Source organism: Geospiza fortis, unplaced genomic scaffold (genome assembly GCF_000277835.1).
Source record: "Geospiza fortis unplaced genomic scaffold, GeoFor_1.0 scaffold118, whole genome shotgun sequence".
NCBI classification, from domain to species: domain Eukaryota; kingdom Metazoa; phylum Chordata; class Aves; order Passeriformes; family Thraupidae; genus Geospiza; species Geospiza fortis.
The window spans coordinates 1,487,158-1,497,830 of record NW_005054380.1 but is presented as its reverse complement, the minus strand read 5'-3'; the positions used below and the strand labels follow the sequence as shown (position 1 = coordinate 1,497,830).

General features: G+C 51.0%; 2 protein-coding genes across 4 annotated transcripts in view; one reads left to right on the top strand and one right to left on the bottom strand.

The window, feature by feature from the left end:
* TRA2B (transformer 2 beta homolog) overlaps positions 1–241 on the bottom strand; it is a 15,863-nt gene extending 15,622 nt beyond the window's left edge. Inside the window, exon 1 of one of the 3 annotated variants that reach the window (XM_005425046.3) lies at positions 71–241. In XM_005425046.3, the coding sequence (XP_005425103.1) occupies positions 71–106 (36 nt within the window). In that variant the 5' untranslated portion in view covers positions 107–241. The remainder of the gene's footprint in view (positions 1–70) is intronic. The other 2 variants (XM_031060304.1, XM_031060303.1) reach the window with 2 other exon arrangements.
* Positions 242–453: 212 nt separating this feature from the next.
* Positions 454–10,673, top strand: part of CFAP410 (cilia and flagella associated protein 410) — a 16,202-nt gene continuing 5,982 nt past the window's right edge. Inside the window, 1 exon segment of the mRNA XM_031060308.1 lies at positions 454–495. Coding sequence (XP_030916168.1) covers positions 454–495 — 42 coding nt within the window.

Genomic DNA, 10,673 nt, shown 5'->3' with positions numbered 1-10,673 from the left:
GGGGGTGTGTGGGGTGTGGGGAGGGAAGGGGGGGCCCGGCCGCGCAGCGTACTCGGGCTCCGTGTATTACCCGCTCGCCGTAGTTTTGCTCTCCGCTGTCGCTCATCGTCCCGTCCCGCTGCTCCCGCCAGCGCCGCCCGAACCGGACACGACCGACCCCGGCGACAGCGCCGTCCGCGCGGGAAGTGACGAGACCGCGGGACCGCGCGCGCGCGCTCGGCAGGACACGCCCCCAGGGGGACATCCCTGAGCCGCAGACCGCCCCCGCTCCCCAAAGCCACGCCCCACACGGCACCGCCCCCTAAGAGAAGGCCACGCCCCCAAGCTAAGACCACGCCTTGCTAAAAGGCCACGCCCCTTCTCCCACCCCAAACCCCTCAGCCTTCGCTGTCCTGGGTGCAATGACCACGCCCCCTGACGTCACAAGAGCGACAATACCACGGCCTCGCCTACATGAAGCTCCGCCCCTTGAGGCCACGCCCCTCCACGCCTCAGGTGAGGCCCCGCCCCTCAGGTGAGGTCCCACACCCTCGCTCCAGGTGAGGTCGCGGCCCTCGCCAGGCCGCGGAAATCACAGTTTGAAAATGTGATTGTGAGGGACTTTTTTTGAGTGTTAAAGCATTAATTTAGAGCACGTGGGCAGGGAAGAACGGGATATTTCTTAAGCACCCACTCGAGGGCAGCAGAGTGTCGCTGAAATGGCGGGTTTCCTCTGTCCTTGGCATAGTTTCTCCACAAAATATGCGCAGCGAGGAGGAGCGTCACAAACACCTCCATTGTATCTGTTTTGTGTCACAAGCAGCACCAGTAAAGCACCGGCAGCCCCAAAGGGCCAGGATTGGATGCAGGGATTAACAAAGGACACCCACACAGAGAGAACCACCCGGATTTAAAACACACAGCTGTGGTTTAACCAAAATCCTGAATTCTTCAGCACTTTTTAAACCACAGCACTGCACAAGGCTGGGAGCTGGGAGACAGGAGGAGACATCGCACCTGCTCAGCTCATCCCAGGGAGTCCCAGAATTGTCTGGTTTGAAAGGGACCTGAAAGCTCATCCATTTCCACTCCCTGCCATGGGCAGGGACACCTCCCACTATCCCAGGTTCTCCAAGCCCTGTCCAACCTGGCCTGGAACCCTTCCAGGGATCCAGGGGCAGCCACAGCTGCTCTGGGCACCCTGTGCCAGGGCTTCACCACCCTCACAGGTGTGAAAAACGCCAATCGCTTGTTTTTAAAATTTTAAAATTTTAAAAGTAATAAAATGGTTATAAAAATAGTAATACAATTGGAGTAATAGTAATTTGGACAATTTGAATTAGGACAATAGGAGACTAAAGAAACAAAGAGTTACAGAGAGTCCAGGTACCTTTTTCTGGGCAACATAAACCCAAAAAAGGACCCACGTTAACAGAGGATTAACCCTTAAAAACAATAACCTGTTGAATATTCATACACCTCATACATGATGCATAAATTCCATTCAAACACAGGATTCTGTCTGGGCAGTGTCAGCTTCTTCCTCATAAGCCTAGTGGTGTCATCCTGCATGAGCGAGGGGGGAAGAAGTTCATTTCTCCTGATAATGGGGCAATAAATTCTCTTTCTCTGAAAGATGTAGGCGTCCTGTGGCTGCTATCTCAGTGCAAATCCTTTCTTTAGGAAAAAAAGTATCCTACACAGCATAGTTTCTATTTTAACATTTTGTTATAACCTAAAACTATATTTACCACACTACTTAAGAGAATTAATACAGCATTACTTTCTAACACAACACATATAATATTCATTTTAATATTTCCAAAAAGCCTATAATAAAATATGCATTTTTCACACAGAGAACAATTTTTCCCTAATATCTAATCTAAACCAACTCTCTTTCAAGTTGAAAGTGCACCTGTTATGCCACAAGCTGCTGCTGCAGGACAATCCTGCTCCAGAAATGCTTCTGTAACCACCTGACATCCCAGCAGTGACTATTTTTCTTCACTGGAATGCATTTCCCGTGCAGGGAGGGCTGGGTAATGCCCTGCCTGCCCCATTCTGCTGATAAGAAGCAGCAAGGCAGAGACCTGAACAGCTCTGTACTCTTCTAAGTGGGATTTCTGGACCTCTTCTAAGTGGGATTTTTTGCCACCAGGGTTATTCCTGGCACCATTCCCCGCACAGATTGAGGAAGTGGCAGCTGAGAATGCTGCAAGAGGAGGCTGGAGGCAAAGTGCAAAGGGAAGAAAGCAAATCGCTGATGGTTTCGCCCTGCATTCCCAGGTGATAACTACAGAGGCACCCAGGGGGAACCCCAGCTCCATTTCCATCACCTCTCACACTCGTGAGAAGAGACAAGCCAGAGGTTGCTTGGCTGCCTTCCCTCTCCCTGCCAGCCCCAGAACACAAAGGCAAATTTGTCAGCTAAAGAGGAAGGTGAACAGTATTTTCGCAGCTTTTGCTGATTTAAAAATACCACAGGGTTTTTTTATGCCAGTGGTTTCATCTCAGTGCTATGCTTGCGTTACAGCACAGTTACTGACACACTGATCCTGAGCTGGAAGGGAGCCACAGGGATCATCCAGTCCAAACCCTGGCCCTGCACAGACACCCCCAACTGTCCCACCCTGTGCATCCCTGAGAGCATTGTCCAAATGCTCCTGGAGCTCTGGCAGCCCTGGGGCTCTGCCCATTCCCTAGGGAGCCTGGGCAGTGCCCAGCACACTCTGGAGGAAGAACCTTTTCCTGATATCCAGTCTAGCCCTCCCCTGACACAGCTCCAGCTGCTCCCTGGGTCCTGTCTGTGGTCACAGAGAGCAGAGATTGGAGCTGCCCCTTGGGAGGAAGCTGCAGCCCCTGATGAGCTCTGCCCTCAGCCTCCCCTTCCCCAGGATGAACAGACCAAGTGACCTCAGCTCCTCCTGCCTTTCCTGCAGAAAGTTTAATGGACATTTGTTTTCCAGTCCTTGGTCTATATTTGCAAATCTAGGCAGTACTCAAACCTCAGAGACTGCAAACCCCAAAACTGCCTACAACCCTCACTGCAGGGCAAGGCATTGCCCACCTCTCCTCAAGATCTTCCCATTCACCACTGGGACAAGAAGACACCAGCAGGGATAAACACTCTGGAATTTCCTAGGAATGAGGGCCTCTTCCCTGTCCCAGTGGTGGTAGACCCCCCAATGCTCCCAAAAGTACTCTGAGAAGGAGAAAAGGGCATGGAGGAGTAGAAACAGCTGATGTGAGCATGCTTTGATCCTTTCCTTCACATTTAAATGTGGCTAACCAGGAGTTAGGGAAGCCTCCCTACCTTTGGGGAGCACCTGAGCCTGCTGTGCCTGGCCTCTGCAGCAGTGACACAGAGATGGGTGAGGTGATCCCAAGGAGATTATGTCCCTGCTCCCAGCAGCACCCAGAGAGGCAGCCTGTTGTGCAGGGAGTGCAGCTGGATTGGAGAGGCATTTTTCTGTTTGCTTAGGCCACTTCCAGCTTGTATTGCGGTGTCAGTCTGGATTTGGGGGCCTCCTGGCCATGGTCTCCACAGACATATTCCTGCCAGAGTTTGTGAAACACCTTTTGCAGATAAATTAACAGTCTCACCTGTGCCTTGGACACTGTTTCCTACAGCATTCTCCCTGAGAAACTGGCTGCTCATGGCTTCCATGGATGCACCGTTTGCTGGGTAAAACCTGGCTGATGGCTGGGCACAGGGCGTGGTGGGAATGGAGTCATATCCAGCTTGGGCTGGGCACCACAAGGCTACCCCAGGGCTCAGTGCTGGACCCAGCACTGTTTAATATCTTTATCCATGATCTGGATGAGGGGATTGGCCACCCTCAGTACATTCATAGGTGACACCAAGTTGGGTGGGAGTGTGGAGGGCAGTAAGGCTCTGCAGAGGGACCGGGACAGGTTGGATCCATGGGCTGAGGGTCAACAAGGCCAAGTTCCAGGTCCTGCCCTTGGGTCTCACCAAGCTTGTGCAGTTCCAGGCTGGGGACAGAGTGGCTGGAAAGCTGGGACAGGCCCTGGGGGCACTGGTGACAGCAGCCAGACACGAGCCCAGGTGTGCCCAGGTGGGCAAGAGGCCAATGGCCCCTGGGCTGTCCCAGCCATGGTGTGTCCAGCAGGCCCAGGGCAGTGACTGCCCCTCTGTGCTGGGACCTGTGAGGCACCTCCAGCCCTGGGGACAGTTCTGGGCACAGCAATTCAGGAAGGACATCGAGGGGCTGGAGCGTGTCCAGAGCGGGGAACAGAGCTGGGGAAGGGAATGGAACACCAGGAATGGCTGAGGGAGCTGGAAAGGGGCTCAGCCTGGAGAAAAGGAGGCTCAGGGGGAACATTCTGGCTCTGCACAACTCCCTGACAGGAGGGGACAGCCAGGATTGGGGTTGGGCTCTGCTCCCAGGGAACAGGGACAGGATGAGAAGAAACAGCCTCAAGGTTACAGCTGAAATGCTAAAATAAGGAGCAAGCTCCACTGCACCCAGTGCTCTGTAGAGACAGTTGTTATCAGTTCGTTTTTCCAATAACATGCATCCTGTGAATACATTTACATGGGAATTGGGATCCTGCTGATTTGCAAATCAAAGTAAAATATGATGTTTCTTTATGCAGAGTTTGCGATGCTGTGAGATGCACAGGAAGGAGCCTGAAGGGATCAGGATGATATATCCCTCCCTTATAAAGAGACCAAAAAACATGGGAAAAAGGCAGAACATTAGAGTCAAGGTGGGCCAGGAGGCTCCCTCTTGTCTTCCTCCTTTCTGAGGATTTAGTGAAGGGAGCCCAAACAGAGTGGGAGCTGTAGGGAATTTAAAAAGAATCTGGAGAAGGGCACAAAGAGACACAGGGAGCTGAACCAGCACTTTTCTCCCCCCAGATCTACCAAGGACAATGCTGCTTTGCAGCCAAGTTGTTTCACCTCTTAATCCTGTTCCTTCCTCACACCCTCCCTTAGGAGGTCGGTGTCATGCAAGAACAAAGATTAAGTGACAATTAAGAACATGTAAGTGAAGATTAAAGATTAGGAACGAAGAGTGAGTGAAAAGTCATGAGTAGAAAACGTTTGTTGCTCAAAGCTGCTGTAACAGCTCCCAGAACAGCAATTTCCCTCTATCCAGTGATGTGTAATCCCTAAAATTGATCCTAAGTGAAGACTGGCTCGTGCCTACACTGTTGAGGTCTCTGGGCTGCTCTGACTACATCCAAATCAACTCCTGGTGGAAACATTCCAGCTGTTCCTCAGCTGAGCAAATGCTAAAGTACATCCATAGGTCCTGCTAATCGAGATTGAACTTTGATGTTAATTTTTTCAGGTTTTTTTCCCAAAAGATAACCAAACAAAGGAAAAAAAAAACCAAAACATAAAACCAAAGGTGGGAATTACTTAAATTCCTGATTCCAAGTGCATCTTGGAAGTTTCACAAATCCACCTGCACAGTTTCTTTTCAGGATCGATGGAATGAGTCACCTGCTATATTTGCCATGTTTACCATGTGAAAGGCAAACAGGGATGCTCAGCTGGGGGGGTTGTGGCATTTGCCTAGTGAATTGCAGGCTGAAAAAGCCACACTTGTGGAAGTTATGGAAAGGAGTTTGTTTGTTCCAGCAGCACACGTGTGCAGCTGCAGAGCCAGCCTGGCAGCTCCTGCTGCCCTCAGCCTCTCTTCCCCCACACCACCCACACAGCACACATGTGAAAGGCAAACAGGGATGCTCAGCTGGGGGGGTTGTGGCATTTGCCTAGTGAATTGCAGGCTGAAAAAGCCACACTTGTGGAAGTTATGGAAAGGAGTTTGTTTGTTCCAGCAGCACACGTGTGCAGCTGCAGAGCCAGCCTGGCAGCTCCTGCTGCCCTCAGCCTCTCTTCCCCCACACCACCCACACAGCACATGGAAAAGCTTCCAGAGCAGCAGGAGCCACAGGAGGGAGCGAGCCAGCTCAGGAATCAGTAGTGAATGTTGGTGGCTCTGCTGCCCAGGGGGACAAACCAGGCTCTCAAACAGCTTTTCCCTGGAGCATGTGTGGCACCTTTTCCATGTGAGCTCCCACTGCAGCCCTTCCTGGCTCTGTGCTGCCCAGAGCTCTGCCACACGCAGCACCTGTGCAGCTCTCTGCTGCATGGGGATCACAGAAACCATCCTGCTAGGAGTAGCCTTTATCCCCAGGTCCCAGCTCAGCTTCCTGCCAAAAGAGCAGAGGGAAGTGAGCAGAGCAGATCAGAATCATTTAAGTTGGAAAAATCAAGTCCAATCATCAAGCTTACACTGCTGAGTCCACAACTTGTTCCCTGGGAGCTGTCTGACCCTCACCTGGCTGCCCCTCCTGTCAGGGGCTGTGCAGAGCCAGAAGATTCCCTCAAGCCTCTTTTTCTCCAGGCTGAGCCCCTTTCCCAGCTCCCTCAGCCACTCCTGGTGCTCCAGCCCTTTCCCCAGCTCATCTCCCTTCTCTGGACTCACACCAACTCCTCAATACACATTTTATGCTCTTGGCTGTGATTTCCCTTTACTGTGGATGTCTGTCTTGGGAATTCATATTTGTTGGGTGAGATAGATCTTGTCTGTTGGGAAGTTCCTCATCCTGCTCAGGCCACTGGAGCTGTGCAGTGTCCCCAGGTGGCTTCAGGTGTGGCTGTGGTGTCTGTAGAGCTGCTTTCTGGTGAAACAGGGCTAGTGCTGGTGTCATCACAGGACAACAGAGGGAGCAGGAGCTTTCCTGGAAATTCTCTCCAAAGTTTTCCCCCAGAAATTCTGCAGAAGCTCCTCTGTTAATTTGGCCCTGGAGCGCTCATCTGCCTCACTAGCTCTGGGAGTGTCTTGCAGACACAGGTGTTCCTCTTAGCTGGCTCTTCAGAGGGAATAAGAGGGGATATTTCCCAAACTGAAAACTGACAGAGCCTGTGTGACGTACCTGTCTCCATCCATCACCATGACATGATTATTTTGTTTGCTCTTGCCAAACTTTGGCATTTCCTGCACACGTCTAAATAGTGATTGCACACGGAGTTCTGGACCCAGGGCAGTGACAGCAGCAGACAGGGAATATCCTGTGGGTGGAAGAGCTGCTGGAGAGCTGCCATGAGCATCCTCAGAACTACAGCAGGGCCAAGCCTGCCGTGACCCCACACTGCCTCATTTCTGAGCAACAAGTTGTTCACGTAACTGCTGCATTCTCAAATGCATGAGGTTTTTCCGAGGAAAAGGAAAGGACAAGGAGCAGAGCCCATCTCAGGAGGGCTGAGCACCTCTCCAGGATATCAGGAAAATAAAACTCTCCCAAAGCTATGTTGCTCCTTCTATCCTGTTTAACATCTTTCCTCAACCAGGATGGGGCTCAATAGGGATCAGCTTCTGGAACACATAAAGCTGCTGTGGGGTTGCACCAGGAGAGGTGGCTCTGGTTGCACTCCCAGCTGCCAGGCCCCAAGAGGTGTCTCCATACAGGCACTGCCATCTATCTCCATCTCCACAAAGAGTTAGTGAGATCTGATGTGGCCAATGGAAGACAAAACCACTCCATGCAGGACCTGAAGGAATATCAGGAAGCTGTGCTGGGGGGAGATTTGGGTTGGATAATAGGAAAAGGTTCTTTCAGAACATTTGTTCTGGAAGTGGTGGAGCACTGTCCAGGCTCCCCAGGGAATGGGCACAGCCCCAAGGCTGCCAGAGCTCCAGGAGCATTTGGACAATGCTCTCAGGGATGCACAGGGTGGGATTGTTGGGGTGTCTGTGCAGGGCCAGGGGTTCGACTGGATGATCCCCCTTCCAGCTTGGGGTATTGTGTGATTCTATGATTCCATGATACCTGGGAGGGCAGACAGCCATCAGTGACAGTGACAAGCCTGGAGAGCAGTGTGGACATGTGGCTGCTACTGGCAGCAAGGAGTCATCACCATCACTGGCAGCTCCCAGATCCTTCAAATTCCCTGTGTGTGACTCCCACACCACATCCAGGTGGTTCAGTTCAGTAGCCAGGACACTCGGGGGTTCCACCTTTTCCTTCTGAGGCTATTGTGTGAACCACAAGTGAGCTGTGAGACCCTGCATAAAGGAATCACAGATCACAGCAGATGTCCTGGTTGGAAATGAGAAGAAAAAATACAGACAGGGATTACGTGCAAGAAATGGCTTTCCTGCACCCTCCACAAAGCCATGAAACAGGTTCTAATAGGCTCATTTTATCAAACACTGACATGAAGCTGGAAAAGAAATGTGAGGCTGCTGTGTAGTACAGACCTGACTGAAGGTACTTCAGATATGAGCCCAAGTGTGCAAAGAGCTTTTTGCTTTCTGGCTCCCACAGACTCAAAAAGTAACCACAACCCACCTCCAGGAATTAGGGGGTGATGTGGGGCCTCATCAGGGCCATGGGGATACCTGACCCCTGCTCTGGGACATTGAAAGATCCTTTAGTGATACAGCAGGGCTGTGAGCAGGATGTGGATGTGCCATGGATTGTAGGTGATCCTGTGCAGCCTGGAGAGGCCACGTGCTCCCAGGCCTCAGGGGTTCTCCTGTTCTCTCCATGCACTTCACAAGCCTAAATGCATTATTTAACTGCTCTCTTTTTAAAAGACTGGGGCAGAGCTTTGCCTGAGATGATTATTGCTATGGCTTGCATAATTAAACTGTGGATTAAAATAGATTTTATTTGATTAACCTGAATTAAATAAATGTTTGTGTCTGATTCAGTCTCAGAAGAGGTGTCAGATCAGACAGTGCCAGTAAAACTGACTGACCTGTGCTTTTTCCAGCAGGATGAGCACAAAAATCTCTCTGTGGCATCTAGAGAAGATTCCTTAATCTCCTTAGCCTGTCTCGGGGACAGGCTTGGCTGCCAACAGTGCAGGGGCTGGGATTGCGGGGCTGGGTGGTTGGAATCATGCTTGGGTGTTCCGTGTTCCAGTGGAAGAGAAAGCAGCCTGGGATTTGGTGAACAAAAGTACCACGAAGTCCTGGATATTGCTCTTCCTCAGGTCCTGCTGCTGCCCTCACCAACACGCAGCCCAAGCACCCAGATCCTGAGCTTCCTTGTGCCAGCTGGCCTGTGGACAGCTGCATACAGAAAACCTAAAAATTCCAAGAATTGCTCCATCTGAGTGCTTGCATATCCAGCTCTAAAGTCCTCATGCACCACCTGTGTCCTGGCTGTCTGTGGGTGTGATGGCAGCTAAGTGCTGAGGCAGAGAGAGGGAAGTGCAGTGGGATGATCTGCCTAACCTGTTTATCCCACATTTCTCCTGAAAAGTGCGTGCCCACTGATCCCAAACAATGCATCCCTCAGCCCTTCCCTTATCTGGAAGTGTGGCAATCAGGAGGGGAGGGAGTTCAGTGCCGCCCATCTCCTCTCCCAACACAAGGCCATGACCACAAACCAGGGTTCACTTCCAGTGCATTCCATGGAATCATGGAATCATCAAGGCTGGAAAAGCTCTCTAACTTTGAGTCCAACCATTAACTCAGCACCACCATGTTCACCACTGACTCATATCAGGAACAGGGTGTCCAGCAGGCCCAGGGCAGTGACTGTCCCTCTGTGCTGGAGGTGCTGAACCCTTCCTTTTGCAGCAGCACCCAAACACCCACACAACCAAACACGGAACACCCAACCTCCATCCTGCAGTTGTTTCTGTTGCCAAATCAGCTGGAAACACACAGAAAAATGCTGGGAAACACTGCATGAATCCCCTTTTTCGGGCTAACCACACTGCTTCTCCAGACCTTTTTGTTCCAGCTTTCCCATTTAATCACCTGCTGCTGTTACATCCCTGAAGATACAAACTGGAGGTTTTCCTGCACCACATCATATGGTGGTGTAGAAACCCAGCAGTCCAGAAGATTCCTAAAGGACTTTGGCTCTGTAAAAATGAGTCCTGAACCACTTGAGTCCCAAGGCTGAGTCAAAGGTGAGTGTTAGTTTTCTTATTGCCACATGGGATAAGAGGAGTAAGAAACTGTAGTGCTGTATTAGTCATTCTTGAGATAGTCATTAACTATTATTTGTACAATAGCTCAAGGGCTGAACTATCACCTCTTGGAATGTTTAGGAACTGATTGAGGAGAGGGGAGCAGATGGGTGAGAGGGCAAAAATTATATATTTAGTATAGCAAATGTAGATATATTTTATTTATGCACACAGCATACGTGTATAGATAGAGGGGTATATGGGGATATAAGTGTAAAGTCACATAAACCACACATGAGTGTATAAAATTATACACTCATGTGTTATTCCAAGGTAGAATAGGTTCAAACTGAAGGAGTAGGTTTAGATTAGATAGTAGGAAAAAAAAATCCCCTCTGAGGGTGGTGAGGCCCTGGCACAGGTTGCCTAGAGAATCAATCTGCGCCCAACTCTGGACGTCTTCAAGGCGGTCTGGACGGGGCTTGGAGCAACCTGGGATAGTGAAAGTTGTCCCTGCCCATGGCAGGGGTTTGGAATCACATGGGCTTTTCCCATGCAGCCCAAACCATTCCACGATTCCACGGTGATCCTTCCACATAAACATACACCCACACAGGCGCAGCTCTGTGTACAAAACATTCTTTAATAAGCCATAATTAAACGGCTAATAGCATTTACCCGTAAACACCAATAACCACCTGAACGCGCGCCCGTTGCGCCAGCGGCGGGGCCCGGGGGCTGCGGCGGTGCCGGGCCCGCGGCGGGGCGGGGAGCAGGAGGC